Source organism: Camellia sinensis, chromosome 3 (assembly GCF_055761805.1).
Source record: "Camellia sinensis isolate YWXY chromosome 3, ASM5576180v1, whole genome shotgun sequence".
NCBI classification, from domain to species: domain Eukaryota; kingdom Viridiplantae; phylum Streptophyta; class Magnoliopsida; order Ericales; family Theaceae; genus Camellia; species Camellia sinensis.
In genome coordinates, this window is record NC_138963.1 from 224,624,902 (window position 1) to 224,642,859 (window position 17,958).

General features: G+C 35.7%; 1 protein-coding gene, 1 long non-coding RNA gene and 1 pseudogene across 2 annotated transcripts; 1 reads left to right on the top strand and 2 right to left on the bottom strand.

Moving 5' to 3' along the window:
* The first annotated feature begins 942 nt into the window (after positions 1-942).
* LOC114292695 (protein CHROMATIN REMODELING 35 pseudogene) lies at positions 943-2,125 on the top strand (annotated as a pseudogene).
* Positions 2,126-9,589: 7,464 nt separating this feature from the next.
* On the bottom strand, positions 9,590-11,801 carry LOC145823131 (uncharacterized). Its single transcript, XR_014365330.1, has 2 exons — positions 10,375-11,801; positions 9,590-10,154 (listed from the first exon to the last, which is right to left on the bottom strand). It is a non-coding gene; the product is annotated as an uncharacterized LOC145823131 (long non-coding RNA).
* A 50-nt stretch (positions 11,802-11,851) lies between these two features.
* Positions 11,852-16,893, bottom strand: LOC114288398 (glutathione reductase, chloroplastic). Its single transcript, XM_082918888.1, has 11 exons — positions 16,272-16,893; positions 15,655-16,184; positions 15,444-15,538; positions 14,736-14,764; positions 14,091-14,294; positions 13,746-13,819; positions 13,577-13,660; positions 13,005-13,092; positions 12,837-12,907; positions 12,195-12,214; positions 11,852-12,000 (listed from the first exon to the last, which is right to left on the bottom strand). The coding sequence occupies exons 2-11, from the start codon at positions 15,879-15,881 to the stop codon at positions 11,852-11,854; spliced, it is 1,041 nt and encodes a 346-aa protein (XP_082775014.1). The 5' UTR covers positions 15,882-16,184; positions 16,272-16,893.
* Between the last annotated feature and the right edge of the window lie 1,065 nt (positions 16,894-17,958).

Genomic DNA, 17,958 nt, shown 5'->3' on the forward strand with positions numbered 1-17,958 from the left:
CCACCACTGATGGCCTATAGCCCATAGCATCGCCCGACAGGCCACCAAAGGTTGCAAGCTTGAAAACCTAAGGTTTTGGTCCAAAATAAGGCACAAAATGGACAAGGTTTTAAGGCTCGAAGGTAGGGCATTCCGCCGAGGACTTCGGGCACTAAACAAGCACATGTAGTCATAATCATCGAGTGCACAAGTGATGATGTCCAAGTCTTGAGGCCGGTCAAAAATGGGGTGTCTACAATATGTACGAAACCAATTGGTAGATAGTCTTCAAGGACAAAACTAACATTGTTTGTACGATGTGACCAATATCCATTAGATACAATGATGACAATTCTTGCAAAGTATTCCAATCAATATTTACAAAAACACAAAGAAACAGCTTCAACATGTGGCTGTTAACATGAAAATTTTGCCTAAACACAAACAACAAAAACGCATAATTTCCTAACACATATACAGATTTTGAAACGACCAAAAGAAAGGACACACATCAAAATTTTGCATTTAGTTCGGACAGCTTACAATTGAAATAATTATTTGTACAAGCGATATATCCATAATTTCCCAAAAATTGAAGAGGAACCTTTTATGAAAACTTACACCTTCTGTGAAAACTTACCCCTTATTGTCAAAACTTACTCCTCCTTGTCAAATTACTTACGCCTTGAGCTAGCAACACCGCCATTTCCAACAGCTTTAAAAGGGTCAATGTTCATGTCAGATATTTTCTTCACTTTCTCAATTTTCTTCGTAACTTTTATTTTATTTGTTTGACTAAGTTGCTCCATTTTCTTTTTGATTTAGGGCACAAGGACTACATGCACATACTTTTATGAAGGCCAGACTACAAAGATAAGAAAAATATTTCATGACGGGGTTAAACTATCTGGATAAGATTCTACTGTCACTGAAATTGGTGCTCATCCTAGGCACAAAAAGCATATGAAACCCATCAAGTTGAGGGCTTCAATTTCCTATTGAGTAACTTGGTTGCAAAGAATCCAGGTGGCTGCATCCTGGTCCACACTCTAAGCTTTGGAAAAACTTTCATGATAATTACTTTTATGCAGAGTTTTCTGGCCAAGTATCTCCATGCTAGACCACTGGTGGTGCTACCAAGAGGCATTCTGGCTATAAGAAAGAAAGAGTTCTTCACATGGCAAGTTGAGGACATTCCGCTATATGACTTCTACTCTGTAAAAGTGGATAATCGAGCACAGCACCTTCAGGTGCTCAAATAGTGGGTAGATCAGAGAAAAATACTTTTCCTGGGGTACAACCATGTTTTTTCAATTGTATGTGACAATGAAACCAACAAGAATGCCGCTGCCTGCCAACAAATATTGCTAACATACCCATCCATTCTTATTCCAGATGAAGGTCGTACTTCCAGAAATGAGAATACAGATGTCCTAAACTCGCTCGAGAAAGTCCAAACAGCCCGCAACTCCTGAATGACAGTTACCTTTCTCTTGAAATGTAATTGTTATTCAACAAAAAGATGATAATTTCAAGAGAAAGGTAACTGTCATTCAAGAGTTGCGTGCAATGACAGGCAAGGTTCTCCATTTCTATGAAGGAGATTTTCTTCATGAATTGCCTGGGCTTGTTGACTTTACTGTATTTCTTCACCTCAGCCCTACATATAAGCGTGAAGTTAAGGAACTGAAGAACTTAGTTACGAAGTTCAAAATCAGCTAGGATGGGAGCACACTTTATGTGCACCCACAGTTGAGATCTCTCCTAAAGAGTTCACGTACAAACACGTCAACTAGAGAAAGAGAGGGGCTTGACGATGCCCCGGATGGACCACATCTTAGAGAAATTGGGTATTAGAGAAGGACTAAAGGCACAGTTCTTCCTTAATCTATTAGGCTTGTGCGAATCAGGTGGTGAGGAAGTATTGGTTTTCAGCCATTATCTCTAGCCACTTAAGTTCTTAGAAAGGCTAGCCATGAAAGTGAAGGGTTCGACTCTGGGAAAAGAATTGTTTGTAATCACCGGTGATTCCAGTTCTGAGATTAGAGAGTGGTCCATCGATTGTTTTAACACTTCCCAAGTTGGTCGACTCCTCTTTGGATCAGGAAAAGCGTTTGGGGAAGGAATATCTCTTTACAAAATTTGAAAATCATCATCATTTCAACTCTTTCAATTGGGTTTCCTATGTTTTAAGTTCAATACCATCAACTATGCATGAACTTCAGCACTGAAAGAAATAGTTGTTTCTAAACATAAGTTTCGGCAATATAGAGTCACCGAGTACTACAAAATTGAAAACAGAATTCAACCGAGTGTGCTAGCCATTGCTGAATCAAGATTACTCATTGTTTGTTTTTTGTGCTTTTTTTTTTTTTTTGGTACTCTAAAAAAAAAGAATTTTTTTTCCCGTACCAAGATTACACAAATAATTTTTTTTTTTTTGTTTTGGTTATATATAACCTAACAACAGTTGGCCATGTAAATGCATGACACAGTGATGCTTGTTGTTGACTACTATGAAACTTATGTTCAAGTTGTAGCATTGGTAGCAGAGGGAAGAGTTCCTATTCGAAAGTGAGAAAATACAAAAATCAAGTACAGAACAGTTCTTATTAGGTCGATTTGGGGTAGCAGAGGGAAGAGTTCCTATTCGAATAGGAGAAAATACAAAAATAGAGAAGAGAACAGTTCATATTGGGTCGATTTGGGGTTGGGTGTGAAGGTATACACGAACGAAAGAAGACAAATAGGGAGACAGAGAGACAGAAAGACAAAGAAAGAGACAGCGCACAGGACATACCTATCGGAGGAGACAAAGCGACAGTGGTGCTAAACCTCGCGGTGGTGCTCGTTTAACCCTTGCGGTTGTGCTTCAGCGAAAAAAATTTCTTAAAAAATGAATTTATGAATGCATTTATGAATCAATATTTGTGAATGATTTTTGTTCGCTAAACTAAAATAAATTAGCTTGTTCTTTCAATATGATTTTTGCCCTCAAATATTTTTCTCCGTAAAATTATATAGCTACGGGAAAATAGAGGAAGGGAGAGACAGAGAGAGAGACAGACAAACAGAGAGATAGGTTCTGAGATGGACAGACAGAGACAGACCGAGGGAACTTACTCCTTTTGTGAACAGTTACGCCTTTATTAAAAAATTTACACCTATTGTGACACCTTACACCTTTTTGTGAAATTACTTACACCTTTTGTTGGAACTTACAGCATTTGTGCAAATAAAAATTACATATATTCTGAAAAACTTACACGTTTTTTGAAAAGTTACATCTTTTGTGAAATAATTTCTTTCATAAAATTTACACCTTTTGTTAAAACTTACACATTTTGTGAAAACGTACACCTTTTTGTGAAAATACTTACACCTTTTATGAAATATTTTTTTCTCAAAATTTACACTTTTGTTGGGACTTACATCTTTTGTGAAAACAAAACTTACACCTTTTCTGAAAAGTTACACTTTTTGTGAAATAATTTCTTTCATAAAATTTACACTTTTTGTTCAAACCTACACCTTTTCTGAAAACTTAAACATTTTCGTGAAAATACTTACACCTTTTGGGAAATAATTTTTTTCATAAAATTTACACCTTTTATTGAAACTTACACCTTTTCTGAAAACAAGACTTACACGTTGTAGACACCCCATTTTTTACGGCCCTTTAAGACTTGGATGTTCTTGCAGGTACATCTGATGGTAAGTTTGATTGTTCACCGAGTGCTCGAAGTCCGCGGCGAAACGCCACAGGTTTGAGTTTTTCTAAACCCTGTATCCATTTTGTCTCATCTTTGGACCATGTTTAGGTCTTTTCAAAATGAGGTTGTTGATGGCCTGCCGACCATCCTTAAAGGATGCCGGCCATTGATGTGCCTTGCCGGACATCAATGAAGCCCTGTCGGCCATCATTGATGGCCGGCCGGCCACCAGTGATCCCTGTAGATATTTTGTGATATTTTGTGCCAACTGTTTGCACAGGTTCATACATCTTCCAACACGTGTATGGCTGGATCTTTGTGAGGGGATTTTGTATTTTCTATATATAGGACCCCTCTCTTGCATGTGAAGGGGTTAGAAAATTTTGAAGACAAAAATTCTCTCTTTCTCTCTCTCTCTCTCTAGATTTCTCTCTCTCTCTCTTACAATTTTATGCCTTGAAACTTGTTTTTCTCTACACTTTTGCATACACTTCCATGATAGAAGTTACTTCTCTTTGGGCTGAGGTTACTTGGAGCTTTGTTTGAGCTCTAGAAGGAGGTTTGAGTTTGGTTTGTTGCCTATTTTGTGCCATAGCTTCAAGAGGTATAATACTTGTTATTTAAGCTCGTTTTAAATAATTGTTTTGCCATCCTTTTAAATTGTTTTTAGGCTGTTTTTGAAGTGTACAAACCTCTGTTTTTATGCTCTAAAAATGATGGTTTGAGGCTATCTTGAGTTAAGGGGTTGTCCACCATTTTTGCTCCTTTGTTTGTTAAGCTTTTGTGCTATTATTCACTACTTTCAAATCAACTTTTTTGGGCCTTTAAACCACTAAATCTCAGAGATTTTTCAGTGGTAAAAATCAACTTTTGAAGTCCAAAATTAGAGGGGGTAGCCTCCCCTCCTTGTGTCTTGTTTGCATGCCTAGATAGCTTCATATGTTAGCATGTTTTTCTAGCTTAATTTAGCTTAATTCCAGCATGTTTTTGCCTCTGAAATAAACAATTTTGGCTCTATTTTGGGCTAGTTAGTTCAGTTGAGGCTTGTTTTGCATAATTGTAGTGTTAATTCCTTCATTAGCTTGTTGTTTTGAGACTCTTAGCATCATTGTTTTGAGTCAATAGCATGTTTTAGTGTTGTTTTGCACTTCATTTCAGCATCTAAAATATTTGCAATCTCCCTCAATTCGTCACTCTTTTGTTTGCTTTGAAAGTGGTTTTAAACCACTTGTTTGCCAAAGTGTGAAATTGAGGTGTTGCACCTAATGGTTTAATCCCTTAGGGGGGTTCATTACCAACAGTGTAATACCTCTTTCATGCCCAAAGCACCTTGTGGTTTGAGCCATCTTTCCATTAGAGGACACTCACAAATGGACTTAATCGATTAAAGAATGAATCGGTAATATAAAATAAGTAAACAAAATGAACAAGTAAAAGAGGCAAGATAAGAATCTTTGTGTTGCATTGCATGTGTTCAAATCGGACGTTAATTTGAACACAAGAAAAATGAGACATTTCATGCTCAATAGTGATGAAATGTGCCATTTTCCTTGGTCTCCATTGCCCTTGATCATACATGATAAGGTGGTGGTCTTGTTGGTCATATTTGTGCATTTACCAAAATTGTACCAACTTAGATCTTTGGCCATCATACAAGTGTGTCACTCCTTTGAGGTTTTGAGATGATAATGTGAGACCCCTAACTTTTGTAATCCTTATTAGATCCCAAAATTTTGAGTTACTATAACAAAGCCCTTAATTCGTTGATTGCTCGCAAATTAAACTCTAGAGTCGAAAACGCATCACGGACGAAACCATACAAACCCTAATCGACCCTGGAAGCTTAGAATCATAACTATAGCGATCCCGGTATTCCTTGTTGTTGTTTAAGTGTAATCCGGACTCGGTTCCGTAGATTTGTTGTTGTCTTATCCTCATTTCTATCCCTTACTCCTTGTTTTAGAGTTTTGGGTTGTGTTGGGCAAGTTGGGAATAAGTTGGTTGTGTTTTAAAGCTTAGAATTTTGCCCAGGTTTTGGTCTGTCCGCTCGAGCGGAGAGACTTGACGCTCGAGCGGGATTTCGTTGTTGCCTCTCCGCTCGAGCGGCAGTTTAGACGCTCGAGCGTGAATTTCCTTCTCTCAGCATTTTGGTCGTCTGCAGAAAATTCTAGGAGGGTGCATCCTGTGCTTAAGCGGGTCTTTGGACGCTCGAGCGTGAACCTGTGTCTGACGCTCGAGCGGGGTTTTGTACGCTCGAGCGGACCTGTTTTATATCAGTCCGTGAAATCACCTTTTTGAATCACTTTTCACTTTTCTTTTCTCTCTCTTACTTTCCCAAAACCAAATTTTGAGAGCTCCTCACTCTAAAACCTAACTTCTCTCTAGGGTTTGATCTAGTAGGAGTGTTTTCCTCACCTTGGGCCTTTGTAAAAAGTGTGTTGATCGTCAAGGGCTTCGTTTTGATCCAAGAAATTTAGGATTTGGAGCACTTCCGCGTTTTGCTCTTCTTCTCCTTCAATCCTACGTTTGAGGTAGGGGTTCTCCTTGTTCTTTTTCAATGCTTCGTCTATAGATAGACATGTGGTAGTTTTGTATTGCATGAAAACCATACCTATGTTGGGTTTGTTTGAAAATCATGAGGGAACCTAGGGTTGGTTGATTGAAAAATAGATTTATTGTCTTTGGTTATTCATTGGACTATCTGTGGCGTAAAATAACATGTTGTTGTTGAAATATAGAAAAGCCCAAATTCATATTTGTCATGATAAATTAAAACAGGGGTTTTGTTCTTTGGGCAAATACTTGTGTATTGTGGGTTTCAAATGGGGTTTTTGTTGTTTATTGTTGTTGATTGAGCCTTTTCGGTCAATATTGAGAAAGAGGGGGAAAAATCCTAATTTAATAATTATGACTTAAGTTGTATAATTGATTTGGATGGTTAGGAAAGGAATGGAATCGATTTTGGGAAAATGAGAAAAGTGTTTTTGGAACAAGTGGTGGAACGTGTTGATTTGGAAAATTATGAAAGTTGATTTTGAAAGTGAAAAATGAAACGTTAACTCTATGTGAGTCATAGAAAATAAATATGGGAATTGGATCGTTGTATCATGCATGTCGAGTGCACATATTTGGGGAATAAATTTGTAACTACCATGCTTGGGTTGTTGATGGGTTCGTGATCTCATGATAATTGAGTCTATTAATAGATGTACAGTATACATGCATCTAGAGGTTTTGTACTTGGTCATCGGTAGAGGATGACGTGGTTGTGTTGAATTGTCGTGTGTGCATCATGCCTATGTGTTCACCTACTTTAACACATTGCTGGTATCTTGATAGTTTATGTGTATGCAATATACATATTGGTTATGCCCTGATGTGTTGCAATTGTTGGTGTTATACCCCGCGCTTAAAAATCAAAGGTACCGCTACCTTCCAGCTAGCGCCTGGAGAACTGACTGCGCTAAAAATCGGAGGCACCATACCCTTCCAGCTAGCGCTTGGTAAACTGGATTCTTGTTGTTGTTGTTGTTGTTATTGTTGTTATTGTGAAAGGGGTACCTTCGGCTTACTACACACATAGCTAGTAGAGCGAAGTTTTGTAGTTGTTGTTTCTGCATATCTAGGAACATCATGGAGTGTGTTCGTTACGGTTTTGGAAGGCCGGGTTGCCTCATTTGTTGATTTTATACATGTTGACGATTTGTTATCTCCCTTTTATTTAGGGCTTGCATGTATAGATATGATTGTGTTTTAAAGAAACCAAAATGTCTTCTTGTCTTTTGGGAATTGAAGGAAATCGAACATTTTGAAAAGATGCTTTGAAAAAGGTATACATGTTGTATGTTTGGGAAATGGGAGAGGGTAGCGGTCTTAGTGAATTTATTTCCTAAGAAATTGTTAATGCTATGAAAGATTGGGAACGGGGATTAATGAAAGGAAAAAGGAAAGATGGATCGCCTAAGGCGTTGATTGAAATGGTTGTTTTCGAGAAAAGTTCATACTTATGTATATTTTGTGTAAACTGTCACATTACTATTCTAGTATGAGATTGAGTATTCATGATCATAGCTATCTGTATGTTGTTATTGTTGAAGGCCATGTTGAGATCCCTACTGGATTATATGTTCATCCCACGTTGTTGAATCTTTTTTTTCAGGTGTTTAGCAGGATGTGCTACAAGATTTGGATATTCTTATTTGTTGGCCACGGGGCCTCTTTGTTGTTGGCGGAATGCCATATATGTAAAAACGGTTGTACCCTTCCTTTGATTGTTTAATGTTGTAAGCCCGAGGGCAACTTGTTTAGAATACTCATGTTGTATTTAATTAGCATTAAAAGAGAGAGTTGTGTTTCATTCCTTCTAGTTGAACACTTGAGTTTATTTCCGCATGTTATCTCTGAAATTGAATTAAGTTAATGAACTTGGTAATGACTTGGAGTAATAAAAAGTGGGGCGTGACAATAACACTCCAATATTAATTGTTTAACTCTCAAATTTTAGATTAATTGCTCTAAACCCTAACTTCCGGTTTTTACAGTCTTCATTCAGTTATTTACCTTTAAATTCAAAGGAAGATAATACAAACCGAATTATTTTGCCTAAACACTAATTTATTAACTCTTCACTTGAAATATATATTTTAATTGAGCCCAAGCCCTCACATTTTTATTAAATCACAAATTGACCTCAAACAAGTACCATTATATATTTATATATACACTTGTACCCTAAAATCTTTTTTTAACATTATGTTTTACAATTTCCAAGATTTGTACACAAAATAAATAGGAAAATCTCCTCAAATCTCGAGGACATGACTAGCCGTCATCATTATACTTTAGTACAAACAAATCCCTTGAATCTTGGAGCAATAATGACTTTGGTACCAATAAAGATTTGCTATGAGTATTTAAATTAGCCCTAAACCTAACTAGGTCATAATTAAATACATAAATAAGGTTCCAATACATGAGTTTAATTCTAAGCCCTCATTTCTTTTATTAAGAATTATCCCAAAAATAGTACATGTACCTTAATACTATTAGTACCATCAATCAATTGAAATATATATATATATATATGCATACATTGAGAAGTGTGTCCCTACTACCTAAATTGATAAAAATAAATAAATAAATAGCCCCTTCACCCTTCCCTATGGCTAGCCTTCCTAGGAGAAAGTGAGAAACCAATTTCCAAGAACCGCCATCACGAAATTCTAGAAAACACAACCTAGTACCCTAGACCTAGGATACAATTCTCAATGCTAGTTACTTTTCAACTAAGGGCCAACTAGATGATGCCTAATCCTATGATTTAACACCTTAATCACTCCTATCCCATTAGATTCCAAGCAAAACTCTAAACTTTCCATCCATTTTCAACTAGAGGGCCTTTTTGTCTTTTTACACCAAATTGTCTATAAATACCCACACCCCCCTAGCTTGCAAACACACACAACACACTCACTCACACACACATTTCGGTTAGAGACAATGCTGGGAAAATGACTTTTAGCGGCGTTTTAAAAACGCCGCTATATGTATGAAAAACGCCGCTAATTCCTTTAATGACGCTTATCACCAAACGTCGAGGATGCGGCCGTCGCTATAAGTTTATGACGCTTTAAAAACGTCGTAAAATTAGTAGAGGCGGCGTTTTTAAAAACGCCGCTAAATGCGATAAATAATGACAAAATGACGTCATCCAATATTTAGCGACGTTTTTAAAACGCCGTGATAGATTTTTTTATTTTAAAAAAATGTCCATTGGCACTGTAGTGGCGTTTTGAAAAAACGCCGTTATAGCTCTTTTTTTTAAAAAAATTTGTTCTGAATCTGTTATATTTAACTAAAAAACATAGCTGTAATAAAGCTGAAAAATAACAATAATATGAATAAAATTTTACAGCTACTTCAATATATTGACTAAATAAACATTACATGATTGTGTCTGAACCAAAATCAAACAACAAACACAATCAAAAAATAAAAAGAAAAAATAGGTTAAGTCATTTGCTTGCACATGCAGATGCAATGGAATAGTCAAGCGTATTACACATCATTACACTGCAAAATAGGGATTCGTATTCAATTAATCATAATAGGTTCATGTACAACAAAGACAATTTTGAGCAGGATACATTCCCAAATCCCAGTCAACACAAAGGAATGCAGAGAGCCCGGTGAACAGTGGCGCTGACACCTTCTCCAACTTCTTCATATAATTTGTAATTTTCTGCATTGAAAGGAAATTTGTTCTCTGACACCTGTTCCATGGTTTCCTTTTATACCACAACATTAATACCCTCTTTTCTCCATATGTAACTCATTTAGAGTGTTATGTGGTTTCTCATTTTTCAACATTACTAAATAAGTAATTCCATAAATTACTCTAGAATGACTTTAATAATTTTCCTTTATCGATAGGTATGCCATTCTCAATGGTGCCAGGAATTGCTGCAAAAAACTTTGTCACTAAAGATAAGACAATTTGCAAAACTAAGGGTAAATGTGATTCATGATTGCAACCACACAATAGATCTGATCTATTTCATGATTGCAACCACACAATAGATGCTAAAAAAATTCATAACAATGCCTGAGGTGGCTTATGAAAATTTTCATAACAATGCCCGCAGTGGCTTAGAAATACGACATATCAAATATCAAATCAAACCTGATAGAAGGCCAAGCATTAAAGCACGAATTTTTCCATGGAGTCCAGTTCCAAATCCAAAGCAGCATCATAATCCTTCACCTTTATCATAAAATGAAATTTAGTAAACCAAAGCAAAGAAGAATTGAGCATGATGCCCAGTAGTTTAAATGGGAAAATCAAGAAAAAGAATCCCTAATACCGCTTCTCTATATTCTCCAATAGCATGGAAGGAAGAAGCTCTTAAATATAAACACTCAATGTTTGAGCTTTCAAGCTTAACCCAACGGATAAATCCTTGATGGCATTCCTGCAACTACTGGGCATATCCAACTTAAGGATTAGAGTTAGCTGAGCTAAGCTGTTCCAATGGTTTAGTATAGATTTCAGACAAAAAAAAATAGCATTTGAATTATTCATCAATTTCAGACTAAGATTTCTACCTGACATATACAATTAGTATGGCTTTTTAAACATTAATTCAATGTTGTCTTTTAGATCTAGATTTCCGAAATGGATTTGTGAGTTTTAGTTGTGACCAACTAAAAATTAATGTAAAATTTTATCATACACCAACCTTCTACACTGAAGTTGAGCTGACTTCCAAGGTGGAGGACTGGATTCTGAGGGTATAAATGAGAACCAACTGCATTATGAAGAAATTCACAATTTAACAGTGATTTTAAATTGCAAAGAGGACTACATAAAAAATACCAGAAAAGGCTTGCACTGAAAGCAGAATAAAAAAAATAATAAATTGAGGACTTATTTAAACATAATCTAGAATTATTATGAACTCATTGGAACAGAGAGAAAATCATAAATAAGCTCACATGCAGCCCAAACTAAAATTATCCATGTAAAAGTAAAACAATCTCAGACACAGAGAACTGAGTGATTCAAAAATAAATTTCTTATAAGGTTTTAATTTATAATTGCAACAAATAACTATCAGCCATTAGATCTGGCTTCAGCATTCACTTAAAGAATTCCAAACCTCTATCGTTTGCTGCTTGTGTCATCTAGCACAAACAGAAGCCTCTCCTTACACATTCAACTGTATTGTCCTCAACAATATCCTAGTTCTAGACATCTAGTGTCTGGTGCTAATCTTGCACCACTATGCAGGTGTCTGCAAACAATCAAAAAAGTCAAACGCATGTATGGGTGCATACATGTGTGCACATGTGTATGGTGAGCGAAGAAAAATGCTACAAAGAGAATAGGGTTTTTAAGCAAAAATGACTGGACTAGTGTTTTGAATAATTTCTAGAATTACTGCAGTTTATAGAGGCAAGCTATTCTCAGGACATAATCATGCAAAAGTAAACATTTTCCTGCAGTTTTCTTGTACAATTTCAACACTCTAATATCCTATGAAAGAAAGGAATATCTGCTTTTAAAGGCACATATTTCCAGGATTTGAAGAGGATCAGCCGTTACCATAATGTAGTCTGACTTCTGCAGATTACTGTTGAATGATACTCGCACAAGAGCTCTACCATGTCGCACTGCCTTCAATCAGGAATAAGAATGCAGGAGTGAGAGTTACGGTATGGCCAGGCAAAAGATGGTTAGAAACATAGCTAAGACCATGTAGGTGCAATATATTTGTGCAGAAGATGGGAGTTTCCACATGAAAATACTCTGACCAAACAGAAACATAAAAACAATAGACATCAACAAACCTTAAGGATTAGAGTTAGCTGAGCTAAGCTATTCCAATGGTTTAGTATAGAGTTTAGATAAACGTGTAAAAAAAACATAAAATCACAGAGAAGTGAAAAAAGAAGAGGTGAAAGAAAAAGGACATGATTAGGCATTTGGATTATCTTTATTACCATTAATATGACGGGGAAGACTAGAAAGTAGAAACTAAAACGTAGAAAAGTTAAATGAAAGCAGTTTATGTTTCTATATTAAGCAATAGCATTAATGCTCTCATTGATTATTACAAAGGGCAACAATAAAAGCAATAGGTTGTAATGTTACATGTAAATTTAAGTTCAGACCCAATCTACCCCTCCTAACACCCAATAATTAGGGATAGGAATGGAATGAATGAAAAAACGAGATAAAGACACAAGGGAGACTTGTGCATAGGGTAAAATGTGAAACTGGTATAAGAATTTGTATAGCACATAAGAGGCAAAAAACACCAAACAATGCTGTTTATATGGATGGTCAATAACATCATAAAGACTATTCAGTTAACTCATTGGTGGTTGCATTAAATTAGTGATTTGGACATACTCTTAAAGAAAAGGATGAAAAACAGAAAAACTAAGTTGATGGACAGGTTACCTGTGCTCTCTCATCCCATGGAGAAGTAGGTAATTTGCTTTGGTGAACCTATTAAAGAAGAAAGACTCTCAAGTATCTCCAACGTAAGTGAAGAGAATGGACATCACATCGGGAATCAAGCACCACAAAATCTTCGTAAACCAAAAGATAAAGAAAACAATGTATCCACAACATAATACCTTCCATCAATTTGCAGGACCCGTTGGAGGCATTCAAGAGCCTTCTCTGAATTTGCCAAATCTTGGTAGAACTACCAAAAATCAAACATTTAACACAACGATAATTGTCAAGTTACTTCACAGATCAAAGTAAATGTGTTAACTTAATGTGCCTGTTTCTCATGAAACCTCTGTCGGATTTGTCCTGGGATGCAAATTAATTTTCCTGCCTTCCAGATTTCTTGCAACCACTGCTCTCATTTCATCATCAAAACCTCTACATTAAATGATTGCAAAGGAAGCAGTATCAAGAACACAAATGCATTAATCAACAAAAATAAAAACTGGTATTGACCAAGAAAGTCCTGGCTATAGCAGTTTTCAAAAGTAGTAAAATGGATTATCATGATATAATTGGGAAGCAAAGTTATCTATATCATAGCAAACTGATCTGTAACTTACATTCTATTATACTTGCAAGCTAAACAACAGATGGGCTACCTTTTGCTTAACAATTAATAGACATAGACGTGAGTATTCTACTCAATAACATATATCCTACAGGTCATACTCTTGAGGCAGTCCACCATCAGTGGCATAATTACTAGAGCAAAATTCACCCCATTCTTTACTATGTGAAATTGTCAATAAAATCTTGTCATGATAACTATCGGGTGTTTACAACAATTTTTGGTCTAAACAAAATCCAAAATACTAGGGGAGTTGCTATTTGCACAAGCAATTCTTCCAAGTACAACCACCTTAATGGAAGTTCCCTTCTAAAACATAGATCCGCTGTAGAACCCATACCCTTCCATATTGAAGCAAATTCAACAGCAATGTACCTAAAAACAAGAGAAAAATATGTCATTTAAAATTCATAAGCATGCCAAGAAAAATCAACACAGCAGATAGATAATATAGACAAACCCTCCCCCAAGTATGACAGCACGCTTAGGTAACTCTTCCAAGCTCAAGGCTTCGTCAGAGGTTATAGCTAACTCCTATAATGCCAACCAAAAAATAACAAAACAAAATAAGTAGTTAGATAAAGATGGGAGAAAAAATATGCAAGATAATTATATAACACCAATAGTGGATGGTTTCACTCTTTTCAAGTAATTTATCAGTTAAAAATGTTTGTAGTGGTGTTCCCAGTAAAAAGTGCACATAAAAGAACAGCCAAGCTAGAAAGATGAACCACCTATATCCAGAATACGATTATCATGTTATGTCACTTTCCATTCGTGTCATAATAAAAATCAGAAGATTTACCTGCCCTTGAATAGCCGGTCGATAAGCCCTGCTGCCAGTTGCAATGAGTATGTGTTTTGCTGAATAGCATATTTTAGTACCATCTAGTTGCGTCACCTCAACTTCATTTGGACCAACTATCTTTCCCTCTCCTTCATATAATTTAACCCCAGCATTTGAAAGTAACCGCTTGTAGATTCCATTTAATCTGATTATTTCTTCTGTCTGCAATATTCACAAAAATAAAAATGGAGAAAACAAAATATTATCTTACTAACCCTCAACAAATAAAGTAACGAATAATGTGTTCAAACACCAAAATAAGAGTATTATCAACTTCACTTTTTCATTATTACCACACAACATGATTGAAGTGACCAGTGTGTGTTTAAAGTTACCAGTGAGACCAAAATGACTACGGTTGGAGCTGTAATTAAAGTTATAGTTTACCTTGAACTTAACTGAAAATCATGACTTCACATAGAACAAAAACTAGAAGAAAAAACTCGAGTCAGGATTATGGCTGCTTGAGTTGAGTTGGTCAGTTAGCACCAAAATAAGAGTATTATCAACTTCACTTTTTCATTATTACCACACAACAGGACACATTAATCACACAATGTGAATATTGTAAGTCAATTACACCGAGTATTTACTTATGAATACCTGTGTTCTTAGCTGCAGGTGCTGCTGCCCTGTTATTCATAAACCCCAACATTGTGAGAGCTAAGTCATCAATTGAAAGCTAAATATTGAAAGAACAAAAAGAACTAAACTGACAAATAGAATATGGCATGCAAAGCACGGTAAATTAGTATTGATGCAATGAGATAAGCTATAGAATTGTCTTCTGTTTACTTATACTGATAGTATTGATGGAATGAGATCCAAAGGCATATAACATTCATGGGTACTTGATCTCAACTTTTTCAAACTATTCTACTGTTTTTAAATGCTAGTTCTGAAAGTCATAATTGTTTTTCATATATGCAGAATTCCACTAAAAGGGCATTTCCTCTGCCTAAGAACGTAAGAACCCTTGTAAATGCATGCTGCCTAGATACCAAGCCTTAAAATCATGAATACCTCTTCAACCAATTTACAAACATCAAGAGAGAGAGAGAGAGAGAGAGCTATTGGATTCTCATAACATTTAATTACGTAGTCTTCATAAGTCTTAGAACACATTTTGCACTGAAAGAACAAGATAAATTAATAAATTACACATTTAAAAGCAACTTACAAAATCTTATAACAATGGAAATGAACCATAGATTTGATATAAATCCTGACAGTAAGACAACAGAACACAGGGATGGCACAATACGAAAGCTTTTTTGTTCTAACAAAAGTTTAACATGCAAGTGAGCAAACCTTCATTCCTAAAATCCACAAGAAGGTTGTGTGCATTGTGACTTTGCTTTAGCAGTAGCAAAGGCTGTCCAGGATGCATTAGTGTAATCCCATACCTGATCAAAGTTAATGTCGAGTTTCAGTAAGTGACAAATGGTGGGCCAAAATATACTATGCAGTGAATATAACGTTACATTTAGTATATATATAAATAAAATAAAAAAGTACCTACTTTTTGCTAAAGTACTCTGCAAAGGATGAATAACTAGAAGGGATTGCATCAGAGTTCCCATCAAAAGGACTCTCAGCAGATGTATTATCAACGGCATGTAAGACAGAGTAAATTCTCCCCGTGTGAATTGCCAAAACCACCATCTCCCTGAGGTTTTTGGTATCAATTGATTTATTGGCCAGGTGGATGACATTTGTGGCTTTGCATTCAGACTCAACTGAGTTCATGCCATGAACTGATGAATTTCCCCTATCACCACTAGACTACTCAGCGCTTAACCAAGCATTTTCTTTCAAAAATTCTACCACAGAAACACAAGAATTGATTCCCATCCAATTAATTCTCCAAGGTTCATCACTAGAGACATTTGATGACTCCAGTGGTAGGAGAAGGTACATGTTTGATGGTTTCCATAACGATTCCCCTTGCAGTAGAAATTTTCTTCCTCCTCTTGATGATTTCAATCGAACAAACAATTTCCCAAATATCCCATTAAAAAAAAATTCTTGAAAGCACATTGCTCGCACCACCTAGCAAGGAAAAACAGAATGCTTTGGCATTAGTGGAAGTGTTTCACGTAAAACAGAACCCAAATTATTTTAAACGTATGCTTGAACCTGTTCTGCATCTAGATGTATTTCGCCACATGAAGAAACCGAAGATTTCACAAACTTCGAAAGTAAGAAAAGTTCCATTTCAACACTTCCCACATCATCATCTAGCTTTGAGTCAATCAAAAGAACAAAACTAGAGTAATGCACACCAGGTATATTACAAGTAAAATGTATTCTATAAGCTTGAAAAATAGTGCCATCGGGTTTTAATCCCCATGTTCCAGAGAGTGCATGGACACAGGTTGTCCCATGCAATTCCTTCCTTTTTGTTGTTCCTAAAGACAACACAAAGAAACACAAAATAGCTTTAACACACAAGATGATAAACATATTAGCAAAGATAGATAACTAAAAGCTCAACAGCCCAGCCTAAGCGTACATATGGGCTATCATCCAAGGTGCAATTTTTTTAAAAACCAGTAAACACCCTGCAAACAGCATTGAAATTGAGAAGAAAACCAAAACAAACTGAATGGTGTAACAACTTGCAAAGGCATCAACCATTACTAATGCTATCTACTCTAGGGTATGGAGGATGTAGCATCAACGCTTTATCATGTCTGTACATATACTAGCAAGTACAAGCAGATGGAGGTGTAGTTGAACTTTATTGTTTTGAATTGAAATGCTAGCTAATAGTTTGCTAACCAGCACTAACATCTCACTAGATTTTTTCTATTACTGCTCAACTATCTACTAGAGTCAGATTTTGACATACTAGTGCATGTCAGTGCTCGATTTTACAAGCCATGTCATTAGTGGTGGATATGTAAAATGAAGTGATATGTGATGCACATTTAGTAATTACTATGATGCAGAAAGAACGACATCAAGCTTGAATTCTAGAAAAGAATTCAGTTGTACTTTCGTGTATCATCTATAATCCCTAGGGTTCTTCAGTTGCAAAAATTGTCAAATTTATTCTTTTTAGGCTTAAATTATGACTCCTAAGCAAATGAAAATGAGATTTTCAAAGAAGGCCCAAGTTTCTAAAGTTATGAAGCACCTAGAATATAATCACTTTTGTCAAAACGTAAATTTAAATATAAAAGATACCTGCACTTGAAGTTGATCCTTTGCTCTTTAAAGTGGAATCATTTACTGAAGGCTCTTCATTAAAAGGAAGAAGATGATCATTAAGAGCACCCATCTGATGTAATTTCTTACACGCATCAAAGCAAACAAGCTGCTTTGATAAATGAGAATTCCTGCTAATAATCGGAGCATCCTGCTAGAGTGAATCAAGTCAGAGAACCTGTTGCCTTTGAAAATAAAGCACTATGGTAGTTGATCATCATTTAACAAAAGCATGTATTTTCGAATGAAAATCTCATATCTACAAGGATATTGTTTCGAATGAAATTTTTTAATGAGGAAAGACTATATATTTTCGAATGAGAAATTTCAAATCTCAAACAAATATATTTTTGAATGAGAAATTTCAAATCATAAAAATATTTTTTGAATGAGAAATCTTTAGATCTGAAACATATGTTTTTGAATAAGAAATTTCAAACCTCAAACATATTTTTGAATGAGAAATCTCAGATCTCAAACATATATTTTTGAATGAGAAAACTCAGATCTGAAATCTTAAACATATGTAAACCCTAGGAGAAGAATCGATCGAACAAAGAGCTTGAGAGAGAGAATACGAAACTGAGATTGTAGACGGTATGCTCACCTTAGT